At 44.8% G+C, this 15,555-nt stretch overlaps 1 protein-coding gene across 2 annotated transcripts in view; it reads left to right on the forward strand.

Moving 5' to 3' along the window:
* The first annotated feature begins 210 nt into the window (after positions 1-210).
* The window catches only part of LOC135501800 (hemicentin-1-like), a 60,206-nt gene continuing 44,861 nt past the window's right edge, over positions 211-15,555 (forward strand). For both annotated transcript variants that reach the window (XM_064794119.1, XM_064794120.1), the window contains exons 1-15: positions 211-389; positions 1,216-1,307; positions 1,518-1,787; positions 3,379-3,503; positions 5,066-5,207; positions 5,832-6,011; positions 6,339-6,434; positions 6,812-7,084; positions 8,246-8,524; positions 9,207-9,479; positions 10,136-10,423; positions 10,986-11,258; positions 11,595-11,897; positions 13,211-13,774; positions 14,111-14,395. In XM_064794119.1, coding sequence (XP_064650189.1) covers positions 298-389; positions 1,216-1,307; positions 1,518-1,787; positions 3,379-3,503; positions 5,066-5,207; positions 5,832-6,011; positions 6,339-6,434; positions 6,812-7,084; positions 8,246-8,524; positions 9,207-9,479; positions 10,136-10,423; positions 10,986-11,258; positions 11,595-11,897; positions 13,211-13,774; positions 14,111-14,395 — 3,535 coding nt within the window. In that variant the 5' untranslated portion in view covers positions 211-297. The remainder of the gene's footprint in view (positions 390-1,215; positions 1,308-1,517; positions 1,788-3,378; positions 3,504-5,065; positions 5,208-5,831; positions 6,012-6,338; positions 6,435-6,811; positions 7,085-8,245; positions 8,525-9,206; positions 9,480-10,135; positions 10,424-10,985; positions 11,259-11,594; positions 11,898-13,210; positions 13,775-14,110; positions 14,396-15,555) is intronic.

Here is a 15,555-nt window from a genome sequence, read left to right on the forward strand (position 1 = left end):
CATGTCGGGCAACAGTTACTTTCGATGTCTATTGCAGTTCAGTGATCTATCGAGGAGACTGTTTGAAGAATTTGTCATCCTGCTTTATATAAAAAAACCAACATATTTCATACCCTTCTTATCCCTTTAAGAAATGAGATTAAAAGCATGCACATTTTGCTTGTTCACCGAAATATTTTTTACACAATTCTTTCAGAGCCACCACCGAGCATCATCGCGCCGTACAACATCTCGGCGACGCCCGGGCACAGCGCGTTACTGACGTGTATTGTTGCCTACAGTTCTGTCGATTACAACATGACCTGGTACCGATTTAGAAACGGCGAGAAGGTGGCGATCACAACCGACGACAAACATCAGTTGTTTACGAATGGATCGGTTATTGTCAAGTAAGTCTATACAGTGACGGTCAGAAGTAACATTTCTTTGTCTGTGCATTTTTTTTCTGTAGTCATTGCAAAAACATTTCAGCGACAGCCAGCTCATCCTGGTATAAGCCGAACCCACTTCAGAGACTGTTTACTCCTCCTACTGTAGGCCTAACCGATTCCAGGAATATCTTGCTCCTGTCGGCCGAATCCACCTATGTGGTCCTGAAATTCTAAAACACCTTGATTACAATGAACCACTGTTAGCAGTGTGTAATACAGTATGCACCCACTGAGCCTCGTTTTGATAGCAGCAGTGATGTAGGCAACCATAACTGCTTTGATTGGTGCAAAATATGGAAGCGTTAAAAAAGCAGTCGTAATCACACTTCATTGTTAAGTTTGCGGTGTTTTAGAATAGAACTTGACACCTCACTGTCGGTATTTTTTGCCTCACCTAACACAGCTCAGGTGGAGCAGTTATTTCACCCATCTTTAGCTCGACACTCACAGTGTTCGGCGAGACAACTAGTTTACCTCTAGTTTGGTATCAATCCCTTAAATAAAAGAACAAGAAGTACAAGGTACAGTAGAACCTCTCTAATAAGGCACCCTCGGGACTGACAAGTGCTGTCTTTAATATAGAGGTGTCCTGACTAGTGAGGTCATATTGATTGGAAACAACCAATTTGGGACCAAAACTAGTGTCCTTGATAGAGAGGTTGTCCCTAATAGGGAGGTGTCCACTAAGGGAGGTTCCAATGTATGTATAAAAACCTGCAGACTACTATTTACTCTAGGAAAATTTCTACGCAGAACGTTGCAAAACCTCCAATGTTTATTTCAGAGATATCGACGACACTGATGAGGGTCGTTATCTCTGCCGGGCTACAAATGAGGGTGGCTTCAACGAGGAGTCGGTCTATGTTATGGTCAACAGTAAGTTTAACCCTTTCCCGCCAGCCGACATGTATAGACGCAACATTTTTCTCTACTCAGGGATGTCTGATGTCCTATCTTGCGCACGCGGTACACCAAATTCGAACAATGCTAGCACCTGGTGGGTAAAAATTTACTAGTCTTTAGTAATTGTTGCTGCATCTGATCCCAAGGGATAGAAATCTAATGGTATTTCTTGATTTCTTTCAGGACACCCTGTTGCCCTCGTCACACCACAGACCCGTAGTTTTGTGGTCGGTGATTCCGTCAACTTCACTTGTACGTCGACCGGTTTCCCGACTCCGCGTTTTAATTGGTTCCGCGACGGCCAGGGCCTCGTCGAGGGCAAGAAGATCATGTTCCCGCAGCCCGGAGTCATCATTCTCAAGGATCTGAATCGAGAGGACGCGGGGCAGTACGAGTGTCTGGCGTCAAATCCTGCAGGAGATGACACCAAGGTGGCCATCTTGAACTATATGGGTGAGTTTTGGTTGTGCTAGCAACAGAATATCCCCCCATCACGCAAGACGCGACGTCAACCATGTCCAAGGAAATTCTCCTTTGAGGACTCTCACTGAAATACACTACTGCAATGGAAAGCACTTGAAAATGGTGTATCACGTCCTGCACAGGCAAAATTGTCCATGCATGGACCTGTGACAGGGATTAATCATCAATGTTCCATCCATAGGGCATCTTTGTATCATAGAACCATCCATGTGGTTCCATCCATGGATTAAGGAATTGAACCCGAGGCGGAGGACCTTGGTTGAGTTACCAAGACACTCGAGGGTGGAGCTAAAATACAGTCCAAACCCTCGGCTCAGCGAATTTTGGACGAAATTTTAGCTCCACCCGAGAGTGTCTTGGTAACTCAACCAAGGTCCGAAGCCGAGGGTTCAATTTCTATTCTAAAATACCTCAAACTTAAAAAGATAGGCCACGAAAATAACTTGAATATGTGCGAATTTGGCAAATTCCATCCATCGCCTGCCCGGAGCGCCGGTAGCGCCGTTGTTTACATTATGTTACGGCAGCGTGCATAGGAAGTCCGCATCGGCTCGCCCAAGTGATGCTAAAATCTGCGCAAATGGGCTTTTTGGAGCGTTTTTCTCAGCAAATATGTGTAGTGCTCATTAAAAAAATTAGGGTGGTTGATGCTTCCTTGGCTGATTTGTGTTTGAAGCAGTGTTTGAGAGCCTCAAACTTCTGAAGTGAGCTGTGTGCATGGTTTCCACATTTTAGTGCAACCCGAGGGAACTTTGGTAGAGCATCTTGGTTGCATGTCCAAAACACTCCACTCTCAGAACGAGGCTTATGCATTTTCCATTTAAAAGTTGACTTTACGGTACCAAGGTATTTTAGAATTGATGACGGAGATGGTCAGATCTACCATTGGGCCCATCATTGATCCATGGATGTAATCTGTTATAGAGTTTTTGATGGGCCGTCAAAGAAATGGTAAAGTAATCTTATTTTCCAGATTCCTGTAGACTGTAACTCAAATGAATTTGTACTTTGCTGCTTCACATACCTTAAATTTATTAAATTTTTTCACTTTCACGTGTTGCCGGTGACCAAAGCTGGATATGCAGAAGTCAAACAAAACCGGCACCAGTCTACAATTTTGAGTCGATGATAGATGTGGACATTTTTTCGAAATCTGTGATGTAGAACCTTTCTATCAAGGACACAAGTTTTGGTTCCAAATAGTTTACTCCCAATTCAATTCGACCTTTCTAATCAGGACACTTCTTAAAGGGGGACTGAAGGTAGGAGGAGAGGGGCTAATTTGGCCATCTTCAAGTGACTAGTATACACAGTAAGGGCCCTTGGTCATGTCAGACTCAGCACTAAATATATCCCTCGCACAAGTGTGAATCATTTCGACTGACTGTGAGATGTGAGAGACCCCTATTAGCAGCTTTGTGTAACTTATCTGGCCTGCCTAGCTGCTGCCTATATTGTCCCTTTAAGGACAGCACTGATCAGTCCTGAGGATGTCCTTGATAGAGAGGTTCTATTGTACATTCAGATTCCTATTGAGGATTGACAAGATCATCCTTTTCAGAGGCTCCGAAGGTGAAGCCGGTTAGGCCACGTAGGCTGTTTGCCAGGGGAGACACGGCCACGCTGGTCTGTGAAGCGATGGGTATCCCACGACCCAAGATTACATGGTTCAAGGGAGAACAGAAGGTAAGATATCATCCATGTCTTCTTCTTCTTCTTCTTCTTCTTCAGCGTTCGCTTTACACTTGGAGGGGTCATTCTCCTAGGAGTAATGCTCCTCCAAGGCGGGATGAGCGTGTCCTGCGTGCCACTACGGTTAGGCGCCAATTGGGTTAATACCTCCATGGGTTTATTGGCCTAGTGGGCCGACTTTGGCGAGAGAGATAAGAGTCCGCGCAAGCTACTCATGTTTCTCACTTGGTGGGGTCTTAGCTTGCCCTGGCATAGACACCAGGTACAAGGAACCTCGGTTTTGAGTCTCATTCGAAGGACTGTGAAGAGCCAGGAATTTTAGTTCCTTGAAAGCCACGCCGGTTCATCCAGACATACAATCCTGGGTTCTCCCCGGGATCGAACCCGGGCCCTATTGCGTGGTGGCCAGCAGTGTAAACCACTAGGCCATGAGGCTCCGAATATCCTTGTCTAACTGAAGTGGCATGCAAAATGCTGATCCTGCCTTGGTGGAGGAATATTCCCTAGAATAACTCCGCCAAATGCAGAGAAAACGCCAAAGAAGACAGAAGATCTTTTTCATATTAAGGACTATTTGGCAGATCTTCCAATAAATCTTCAATTATAAGGGCATACAGTCCCAGTCACAATTAACATACCCTCTACTCCCTGTTTGCTGTGTACACCGTAATGCATAAGCTGCATGCAAGTAATACCAGAAATTCATTGGAACATCCCTCCGCAAACAACTCTCTTTTAAGAACCACCTCTCAAAATTCAAACCGTTTCATGGCTTTTCAAACATTTGATGAATTATAATTGATATCTAGACATGTCAGAACCAATTAAACACTGCCAATGTAGTTGTTGATGTCCTAAGATGCTGCATGCGAAAATCAGCTCAAAATTCCAACTGCTTCATGGTTTTTCAAACATTTGGTAAATTTTTGCAAAATTCAAAAAGGGGCCTTGGATCCAGGGCCTATATGACCATCCATGAGCATGAATGTATAGGAATGAAAAGCCTGTAAGAACTGGGTACAAGGTATTTTTAAAGTGGTCTGCATCCGCAAACTGTGCGTGATATAACGCTGAAAATGCGGGATATTGATGATAGATACATAATCTGATAGATGTTAAAGCAAAAGCAAAAAAATTTTCAAAAAATCTTGATATTTTGAGAACATGATCAAGTTGACATTTCGTGATATTTGGAAGAATAAATGGTTTATTAGGACTGATATTGATATTTCGCTTTAGCATCAATCAGATTATTAGCTCACCTCTGGGGAGCTTATATGATACCGTGGCGTTCGTCGTCCGTTGTCCGTCGTCGTCGTCAGTCGTTGTCCGTTAGCGGAGCACGTTTCGTCACCGATAGGGCTAGATTGCTAAAACTTGGTGTGATGGTAGCTTTGGGCAATATGCCCAGAATGAGTTTTCTTTTTCGCGATATGACCTTTTTTCTGGACTCCAGGCGGCCATCTTGGAAATTCTTATCATCCTTTTGTCCAGTACCAGAATGCTGGCTACCAAACTGACCACACCTAAAAGATCTGTTCTTATTTCCCTTCCAGTTGGCCGACCTGTCATTCATCCAGGCATTTGACAGTGAACTGTACATCCTCGTCGTCCAGGACCAGGATGCTGGAAGCTATACCTGTGTGGCTACCAATGAGGCTGGGGAAGATTCTGCGACCATTGATCTCGAGATAGGGTGTAAGTTTTTCATTCCGTTTCTGGCCCAAAGGAAGTCTTCATGAAATAAGACAAAGATTATGTACATGCATGTGCAATAAACTGATATCTGCTTGTCAACAAATCACTCTGTGCAAATATGAGGCATTGAGCAAGTAACTGTTATCAGTAAAATTGTTGTAGTACATTTCATAATACAACATCGTACTACAGTTCATAATCCATCGTACAACAGTTCATAATTCATTGTAGTACATTTCATAAGGCATCGTAGTACATTTCATAAGGCATCGAAGTACATTTCATTAAGCATCGTGGTACATTTCATAATGCATCGTAGTTCATTTCATAATGCATCGTAGTTCATTTCATAATGCATCGTAGTTCATTCATAATGCATCGAAGTACATTTCATAATGCATTGAAGTACATTTCATAATGCATCGAAGTACATTTCATTATGCATCGTAATACATTTCATAATGCATCATAGTTCATTTCATAAGGCATCGAAGTACATTTCATTATACATCATAGTACATTTCATAATACTAAATTGTACTACAGTTCAAAATATGATCCAAACTTATCTTTCCACATCTGTCCTCATACTTATCATTGGATTCACAATTTTTTCCCCTTTAGTGGCGCCCCGCAGTGGTGTACCTTTCTACAGTGTTGGAATCGACATCCATGCCAATGGAACGCTGCCGTGTGGCATCACAGGCGACCCACCACCGCAGATTCTCTGGACGCATAATAATAACAAACCGGTCGAGGACGACCGGTTTACTCAACTACCGGATGGAAGCCTGTTCGTGCAAAGTAAGTCAAAGCTGTAAACGACGAAGTAATCCGGCTGTCCTCATTTCTAAGATTGCATCTTTGGTGTAACTCTTGATGGTGTAACTCTTCACCATGAATTTTGCTGTTTACAGAATTCTGTAAAGTAGAACCCCTCTATTAAGGACACCCTCGGGACTGACAAGTGCTCCTCCTTAATAGAGAGGTGTCCTGATTAGAGAGATCAAATTGAATGGAAACAACCAATTTGGGACCAAAACTAGTGCCCTTAATAGAGAGGTTGTCCTTAATAGAGAGGTGTCCACTAAGAGAGGTTCTACTGTATTTTAACTGTGTCTCCTTTTCCAGAGGCCCTTCTGAAGGATGAGGGTCTGTACATCTGTAAGGCCAGGAACGAACTCGGTGAGAAACAGGTCACCGCGCAGCTCTCCATAACTGGCATAGGTAAGTTCAGACAGATCTTACATACATTTAATCCTTTTGCAGCAGGTGACGTGCATTACAAGTCATGTGCATGGTTCCACATTGTGCTTGCGACGTGCAGTGTGCGTTATGTCCATCTCGAACATTAATTCACCAGCACTTTGTTGCACCATCGCTTGACACGCCAAACGCTGTCGAATATAGTTAGTTTCATGCTAATAACATAGGGGGCGACACTTCATTATTGGTATCAATTGTCAGCACAAGGTGGCGCTTACCAAAATATGGCTGCCGCAGCGAAGGGGTTATAGGGAATGACGTTTGTAATTATGGTGGTCCAGGGTTCGGTGTAAATCTTTTTATACGCTAAAATCGAAATTGTTTGAATTTTTATCCAGTTGTGCCAAAGATTACGGCCTACACCAACACCATCGATATTCCGATCGGCCACGAGGTCCACCTCTCCTGCACCGTAACCGAGGGCAATCCGCAGCCGACGCTCATGTGGATAAAGAATCAAGACGTCTTGAAAGATGGCGCTACTTATGATATCGATGACTTTGGTAACTTGCGGATACAGAAGGTGCAGCCGGAGGATGCTGGGGACTACACATGTTTGGCAAGTAACGTTGGCGGGAATGCAACGCATACGATGAGAGTCAGCGTCCAGGGTATGTGTAGTTTGTAATCAGTTCTAGGTGGTGACAGCATCCAATACTTGACTTGCCAAACTCAGAAATGCAGCGCCACTCGCGGACAAAGATAGAACAACTCGACATTTTTTTCACTGGTTTTCGCTGCGCATGCGTACCAGCCGCCATTATTAGTTTCCGGATGGCTGGGCTGCGCATGCGTACCAGTCGCCATTATTAGTTTCCGGATGGCTGGTACGCATGCGCAGCGAAAACCGGTGAAAAAAATGTCGAGTTGTTCTATCTTTGTCCGCGAGTGGCGCTGCATTTCTGAGTTTGGCAAGTCAAGTTTTACGGGTTGACCATAGGTACCGCCATTTTGCTAGACCTCAAAATCCTAAAGCGATTAGAACGCTTTCCAAATGAATTGAATGCTCAATTAAAACCCCGGAGGCTGTTCTCTGGAAAACAAAGAACAGACTTCCGCCCTTGAAACGAGCATTCGCTACGTTTTGAAGGTGTTCGAATTGCTTTAGGATTTGGAGGTCTAGCCAAAATGGCGTTACCTATGGTCAACCCTTCCATGTGATGGTGATAACATCTGATTCAAGACTCAGGATAAGGTGTAGCTAAATCCATACTAGAAATGTGACTCGCTCTACCAAAACTAGGCGCTTGTCGCATCTGAACTCGACAGGTTGATACGGCTTGTTGTTCATTTCCCTATTGTAGACCTTTTGTGACTGATTTGGTCACATTTCACAAAAGGTCTACAATAGGGAAATGAACAACAAGTCCGTATCAACCTGTCAAGTTCAGATGCGACAAGCGCCTAGTTTTGGTAGAGCGGGTCACAAATGTCCAATTCAGAATCAAAATCTGTGTTCTCGGTGGAGAGGGTGTCCTTCTGCTTGAACATATTGAGTTGAGAACTGAGCGTCAACGAGGCCATTACTTGCTCTATAAATAATATTGGACGATAGTAATGTAAGCAGGAGGAAACCGGAGACCCGGAGGAACCTATGCTGTCGAAGAGAGTTGCCCTCTCTATCACATGAGTGTACCGGGACTGACCAGGAATCAAACCCGGGACCTCAGAGGTGAGAGGCACTGATGTTTCCACTGGGCCACTCCGACAGCCCTTCTGCTAGGGGTGCTCTATAACAGAGACTCATTATATAAGTCTCTTGTCGCTTTCAGTGCCGCCATCTATCGAGGGACACGACGCCAACGGAGACTACATCGTCATCCAAGGCAACCCCATCACCCTGCCGTGCAAGGTCACCGGCGACCCCCGGCCGCTGCTCCAGTGGACCAAGGATGGCAACAGAATACCTGTGACGGACCCCCACTACCTCATTGGCGAGGACGGCAGTTTGAATATCTTCAGCGCCGACCCGCAGGATACAGCCATGTATGCCTGTACCGCTCTCAACGTGGCCGGAATTACGACCAAATCGATGACTCTAATTGTTCATGGTGAGTGTCTTGCCGACATTATGATAATACATGTATAGGCAATTATATTCATCTTACTACTTTCGTCGCTCTTAGGTACCCCACAAATCTATTTGCTGAAACCTGCGATAATTATTGCAGCAGTGAGCTCATTGCGAGTAAATCCAGTTTTCACTAAGTTTGATGGTTGAGTTTAATACGATTCTTTATTTAAAGGGACACTATAGGCAGCTGCTAGGTAGGCAAGATAAAGTTACATAATGTCTTCAATAGGGGTCTCTCACATCTCACAGTACGTCAAAACTATTGACGCCTGTACAATGAATGTGTCCAGTGCTGAATCTAACATGACCCAGTGCCCTCACTTTGCATATTAGTCAATGGCCTACTTCATCCCGCTGCTCCTGTCTATAGTCCCCCTTTAACTTACATACATGTATTAAATCACAGTGTTATAACCTTCCCAAGGCTGAATAGCTCAAAGTGGCAAGAATATACAGATGTAATTGTAACACACACTATTTTCGGTCTTAATCACAGCTCACACAGATCACCTGCAAATTTTACCATCTGACACTCTCCTTCTTTGCATATGTACTAAATGATCAGCCCATGAATTGGTCTGCTCAAAAGTGCCGAGGAGGAAAGCAAGCGATAAGTTTTGGACAGGCACACAAGTGATTTTAATCGCGTTCTATTTCAGTTCGTCCGACAATAATCCGCGACCAAGATGAATACATCGTTGTGATCGAGTCTCCCCTCATCGTCCCGTGCATCGTCAACAGCGTGCCGATTGCCGCCATTACGTGGAAAAAAGATGGCGTCGTTATTCGGCCCGGTGACGAGCATCGTACCATTCTGCCCGATAACTCGTTAGAGATTGAGAGCGCTGAAATCGGAGATGTCGGACTCTACGAATGTTTTGCATCAAATGTGGCCGGTAATGCGAGCAAGGTTGTCTCAGTCGGTGTCCAAGGTAGGCGTATTCAAATTCTCGTGTTTGTCATATTCCGTTGAACCCATCGCTGAATACTTTGTAAAAAGGTGAATTTCATAAATGGGCCAGTAACACATGACAAAATATGTCTTCTAGATCATATTCCCTGGGAGTCACTCAACCGATCTGGGTATACATATCTGTGTCCTTGTTTCGGCTGGAATAGGGTGCTGATTATCGTCAACTTGGCAGCCAAAAAGCTCCCATTCAGAAGATCTTTTGCTGCCAAAGCAGACAGAATTGCTAAACCGACCTACTGCTGCATTACTGTTTGCTTCAAACATATCTTTGGCGCCCACAAGAAGCTAAGAGCGGACTAACTTGCAGTTGAACACTGTCGCCAGGCAGATTACAGTAGAACCTCTCTTAGTGGACACCTCTCTATTAAGGACAACCTCTCTATTAAGGACACTAGTTTTGGTCCCAAATTGGTTGTTTCCATTCAATTTGACCTCTCTAATCAGGACACCACTCTATTAAGGACAGCACTTGTCATTCCAGAGGGGGTCCTTAATAGAGAGGTTCTACTGTAAATTCAACACAACACACGCAAAAGCCCTAAAATCCAGATCTCGCCTCACTTTTTGAATTTCGAATGATAAACCTGCCTTTAAGAAACATCTCGTTTACTTTAGTCCCTCCGAGAATTAACAGTACCGGCACTACGGATCAGAAGATTGTGGTCGGTGGGAAGCCCGTTATTCTAGAATGTTTCGTCGCTGGCGATCCTCCGCCAAAGATACGATGGCAGAAGAACCGAGTCGACATCAACCCGTTCGATCCCAACAACATCGACTTCATCCTGCAGGATAACGGCGGCTTGTACATCCATCGCGCCACACCAGCACACACTGCCACCTATACTTGTATTGCGGAGAATCCTGCTGGCCTCGCCACGAGAGATATCAAATTGATTATTCATGGTGTGTAGATTTTTTCAATTTGTGAAGAAGTTATCCCTATCGGGAAAGTTCTATATTGTTTTTAGCTCGAAATCTTAAAAGGCAGGGCAGGAATAGGCACAGCTTTAAAAATGCAGGGTGCAGTCCCTACCTCAGACGGAAAATGCATTGGCGACTCGTGAAAAAGGCCTGAGATCTCTGGGGTGTGTGAGCCTGCGGGTATGTAGGCCAAAGCCGGTTGTCCCATCATACGGTTACCGGGCTTTCTCTTTCGCTGCCCCACGACTCTGGAATGCTCTACCCGAGTGACTGGGATCGTGACCAGAACTCTTCAAGGTTCTTCTGAAGACCCACCTCTTTCGGGAGGCCTTTGGTTGAGTTTTTCATTGTTCAGATAATATTCTGGATAGTATCATTTTTATATTAGTCTGCCGATCTTCTCTTGTGGACTTCTGAACTTGTGGCGTTATTTCCATCGTCTCCATAGCATGTTCCCTGGTACGACTAATGGGAACTTCCAATAAGCCAAAGAAAAATTCATTTTGTGTGTGTCGTGCGTCACAACATTTTCTTTGATTTGCAGAAAAGCCTCGAATTCCCAACACTCTACAGAACAACACTAGCATTATCGAAGACAAGAAGGCCCACCTGCCGTGTCCGGCATCCGGTGTGCCTCCTCCTACCATCTCCTGGTTCAAGGACGGCAAGCCGCTAATACCGGATAAGGAGGTGAAGATGTTGGGCGATGGCACGCTGGAGTTCTCATCCGCCAAGGCGAAGGATGCAGGCGTCTATGTGTGCGTGGCGACTAATATCGCAGGCCAGACGCGTTACGTGATTGAGTTTAAAGTCTTTGGTGAGGACGAGTTTTTTAGGCTGATCCTGATGGACTATTGGTTAAGGCGTCTGTCAAACGAGGTCAAATTTTGGCATTACCACACAATATAAAGTTGTGAATTTATCACGACAGTGTTGACTATGATTGGTTTGAGATGATTGAATGAATGAATGAATAAAATCAACATTTATACCGCAAAATCAATGATTGCGCTAGTGCGGTTTAAAACCAGTGTCTGAACAGATGTGTTTTTAACCTCCACCTGAAAATGGCAACAGTCTTGACAAAAGTTAAGGCGTGGATGTCCATGTTAAAGTTTTAGTTTAGAAGTTTAGAAGTTCTTGTTTCTTTCAGTACCACCAAAGTTCAACGACTCCGTCGACGGCGTCGACCCCAGGATTCCAGAACGGCCGACGGTCATCGTCAACAATACGATCACGATGTCATGTCCTGTCAGTGCCATCCCACCGCCGCAGATCACCTGGTTCAAAGATGGCCGCCCGGTTAATTACGTCACGAATGAACTCGTCAGGATAACGCCGGATGGACGTAATATTACGATTCCTCGAGCTCAGCTGACGGACGCGGGGCGATTTACATGTATTGCTAGGAATATTGCTGGAGAGACGGAGAAAAACTTTGACTTGGAAGTTCTGAGTAAGTTCTTCTAGATATTTTAGATCTTATCCTCGGCATCAAAGATTTGACAAATCAGGAACACATAGTTTTGAGTATCTGTGGCACAGTTTAAAACTATGATAGTACAGTAGACCTCCTTTAGCGGACACCTCTCTAAGCAGGACACCCCTCTTTTAAGGACAGCAAGAATATACAGATGTATAAATTTTGAAATTAAAAAAAAACACACCACATTTGATATTGATCCCAGCTCACATTTTCGAGACGCACACTAGACAGTCAGTCCGTTTTCCATAACGAAGTCGGCTGTCCCCGAGAGTTCCACCACAGAGCCCCAGAGCTTTGTGGTCAGGGTGGTGTCCTTTGGCCAGTATTCCTCTCTATTCTTCATCAGGGAGCAGGTCTGAAGCCACAGAGCCCCAGAGCTTTGTGGTCAGGGTGGTGTCCTTTGGCCAGCATTCCTCTCTATTCTTCATCAGGGAGCAGGTCTGAAGCCACAGAGCCCCAGAGCTTTGTGGTCAGGGTGGTGTCCTTTGGCCAGTATTCCTCTCTATTCTTCGTAAGGGAGCAGGTCTGAAGCCACTGAGCCCCAGAGCTTTGTAGTCAGGGTGGTGTCCTTTGGCCAGTATTCCTCTCTATTCTTCATCAGGGAGCAGGTCTGAAGCCACTGAGCCCCAGAGCTTTGTGGTCAGGGTGGTGTCCTTTGGCGAGCATTCCTCTCTATTCTTCATCAGGGAGCAGGTCTGAAGCCACAGAGCCTCAGAGCTTTGTGGTCAGGGTGGTGTCCTTTGGCCAGCATTCCTCTCTATTCTTCATAAGGGAGCAGGTCTGAAGCCACAGAGCCCCAGAGCTTTGTGGTCAGGGTGGTGTCCTTTGGCCAGGATTCCTCTCTATTCTTCATAAGGGAGCAAGTCTGAAGCCACAGAGCCCCAGAGCTTTGTGGTCAGGGTTGTGTCCTTTGGCCAGCATTCCTCTCTATTCTTCATCAGGGAGCAGGTCTGAAGCCACAGAGCCCCAGAGCTTTGTGGTCAGGGTGGTGTCCTATGGCAAGTATTCCTCTCAATTCTTCATCAGGGAGCAGGTCTGAAGCTCATGAGATGCACTCAGGTCTCCAGCTCCTTGGCAGTGACCTGTGCATTGATGGTTGATCGTTACCTGGTGCTTTCCGGCTAGCTGGGTGATGATGTCAATGATAGCACGATGTCTTTCTCGTATTCAGATATTACATACAAGAAAGACATACGTTTCTTCTTACGTTACGTCATTACTTACATACATTACTCAAATCTAATCTCGCATTCACGCATAGTACCAACTCCCCTTCATTTCAGTTCCGCCAAGAATTGACGATAACAACCGCCTCGACACTTTCACCGTCATCGTCAAGCGACCAATCGTCTTAGACTGCCGCGTCCGGGGAAAACCCCCGCCGAAGATCACGTGGATAAGAGATGGCGTCCGCATCGACCTCCTTGACCCCAACGTCCGAATCTTTTCCCAAGGTCGTAGAATCGAGATCATCGAATCTGAGGTCACGCACACCGGATTTTACACCTGCCTCGCGGAAAGCGTCGCGGGTACATCCGGCAAGAACTACTCAGTTGACGTTTTAGTCCCGCCGAACATCCGAGATTCGACGGGCGTGAAAAGGCCGTCCGTTATCTCGAATGATTCTATCGAGTTGGATTGTACGGTTTTCGGCGTACCACTACCGGAAGTGAAGTGGTATCGAGATTCTCTGCCGTTAAATACGAGTGACCCAAGGATTGAAATTTTGGAAAACGGCTACAAATTGAAGGTGTCATTTGCCAAGGTGCGGGATTCGGCAAGATATAGCTGTCGGGCGGTGAATGTCGCAGGACAGTCGGAGAAATATTTCGACTTGAACATTTTGGGCAAGTACTTATTCCTAAATTTAATGTAATTAGGTCATTATTCCATCAGGACAAAAGCTTATGAGATACAAGTGAGGTAATCTTTCTGTGCAAAAAATAGCTGCTGAGATATGAGCTGTGTGTTATCAGTAAAAGGACTTTGAATTGACTGATATACATTCTTGGTAGTTGGCCTCTATATATTTCATCCCTGATTTTCTTTGATATGAAAATTGAATAGGTGGCAAACTGACCTCAGGTTTGTTTAATACATCAGTCATGTGACATGCTGACCTGAAGCCTCAACGATTTTGAAATATATTCATATTATAATGAGTTATTTCTTTTTCTTTTCAGTTCCTCCAAAGATTACTCGTAATGGCCTTGACCTCAACCCAAGTGTCATCGTTGACAGATCTGTTGTCATCAGTTGCCCGGCAACCGGCGTACCGCCACCGGACATCATCTGGTATCGCGACAACCAGCTTCTCAACGTCCGATCGCATCCTAACCTGTCGCTATTGGCCGGAGGACGCCAACTCAGGATCGTCAATTCTAAAGTTTCTGACGCGGCTATATTCACTTGTAAAGTTGTAAATAAAGCTGGCGAAGACGCGTTAGATTTTGATTTACAAGTTTATGGTAAGTGGGTTTTTGAGACATTTGGGTAGTTCATTTGTATTAAGTGGGTTTTGGTAGTTTATTATCAAAGGGTTTTCAAGGTATGAGGTGTGCGGTTCAAGACATTTGAGTAATTTATAGTAAGTGGGTTTTTGAGACATTTGGGTAATTTATTTGTACTAGCATTGTACCCGTGGCGCAGGCAGGTTCAAATGGGCTATACCTTGAATAGATTGAATTGCAATGAAAATATAATGCAATATCAAAGGAGCAATATCGAAGAGACAAATTGAACCAACCATTTGTCCACAGACTCGGACCCTGTGGCGTGCTGTATGCGTGCATATAAAAGTAAATCAATTGGTCCGAATGAGATGATGAGGCAATGTGAATATACCTCGTTCCTTAGTCAGCAATATGCCCCTTTTTATACGGAGATGAAGGAGAACCCAGATAGGCCTTCACATGTCGGCCTCCAAATGGCTCGGACCAATTGCACTATCACTACTAAAACTTTAAAATGCGTGCTCCTCCTACATGTAGCATGATCTCGGGCAAGGCACTTAGTCGACAGGCAAGCTAGAAGTTCAGCACCGTGAGCAGGTCCTTGATAAGGCCATGCCAAATTCAGAGTGCCTCTTCAGATACATCAAGTTTTGATAGCTGTGGTGAGCACATAAACATACCATTGTAACCTTAATTTGAAAATCCCTTCATAATCAAGGGCTAGCTCTGGCTAATACAGTACCAATATACGATAGACCATCAATTTGACCCCAGCTTCTTACTGCGGGAAAACCCAAGTCCAGCAACCAAAAGTATCAAAATACATTTTTGTTTACATTTGAACTGCACACATGTGTTTGTTTACAATTTCTTTCCCGCGAAATCTCGAAGATCAGGTGACCTACAATCGTGGATTGAAAATAACATTAACCTTGGTTCAGCAGGTCAACACGTGTACAGGCTGTTCCAATCATCCCCCTACAGCCAGCCGTTCAACAGGTAGTGTTAGTCACCCCACAGGGAGTGCAGGTGATTCATTAATCCCCTGCATAACTGAACAGCAATGGCTTGGCTTCCGTGAGTGATAAGGAGAATTGACCGTGTCCGATTAAAAATCCCTCATTACTGCTCCGCTGAAGTAAATTTCCGAAAATAAACATGACGTTGCATCAGGA

This window comes from Lineus longissimus, chromosome 17 (assembly GCF_910592395.1).
Source record: "Lineus longissimus chromosome 17, tnLinLong1.2, whole genome shotgun sequence".
In the NCBI taxonomy this organism is placed as follows: domain Eukaryota; kingdom Metazoa; phylum Nemertea; class Pilidiophora; order Heteronemertea; family Lineidae; genus Lineus; species Lineus longissimus.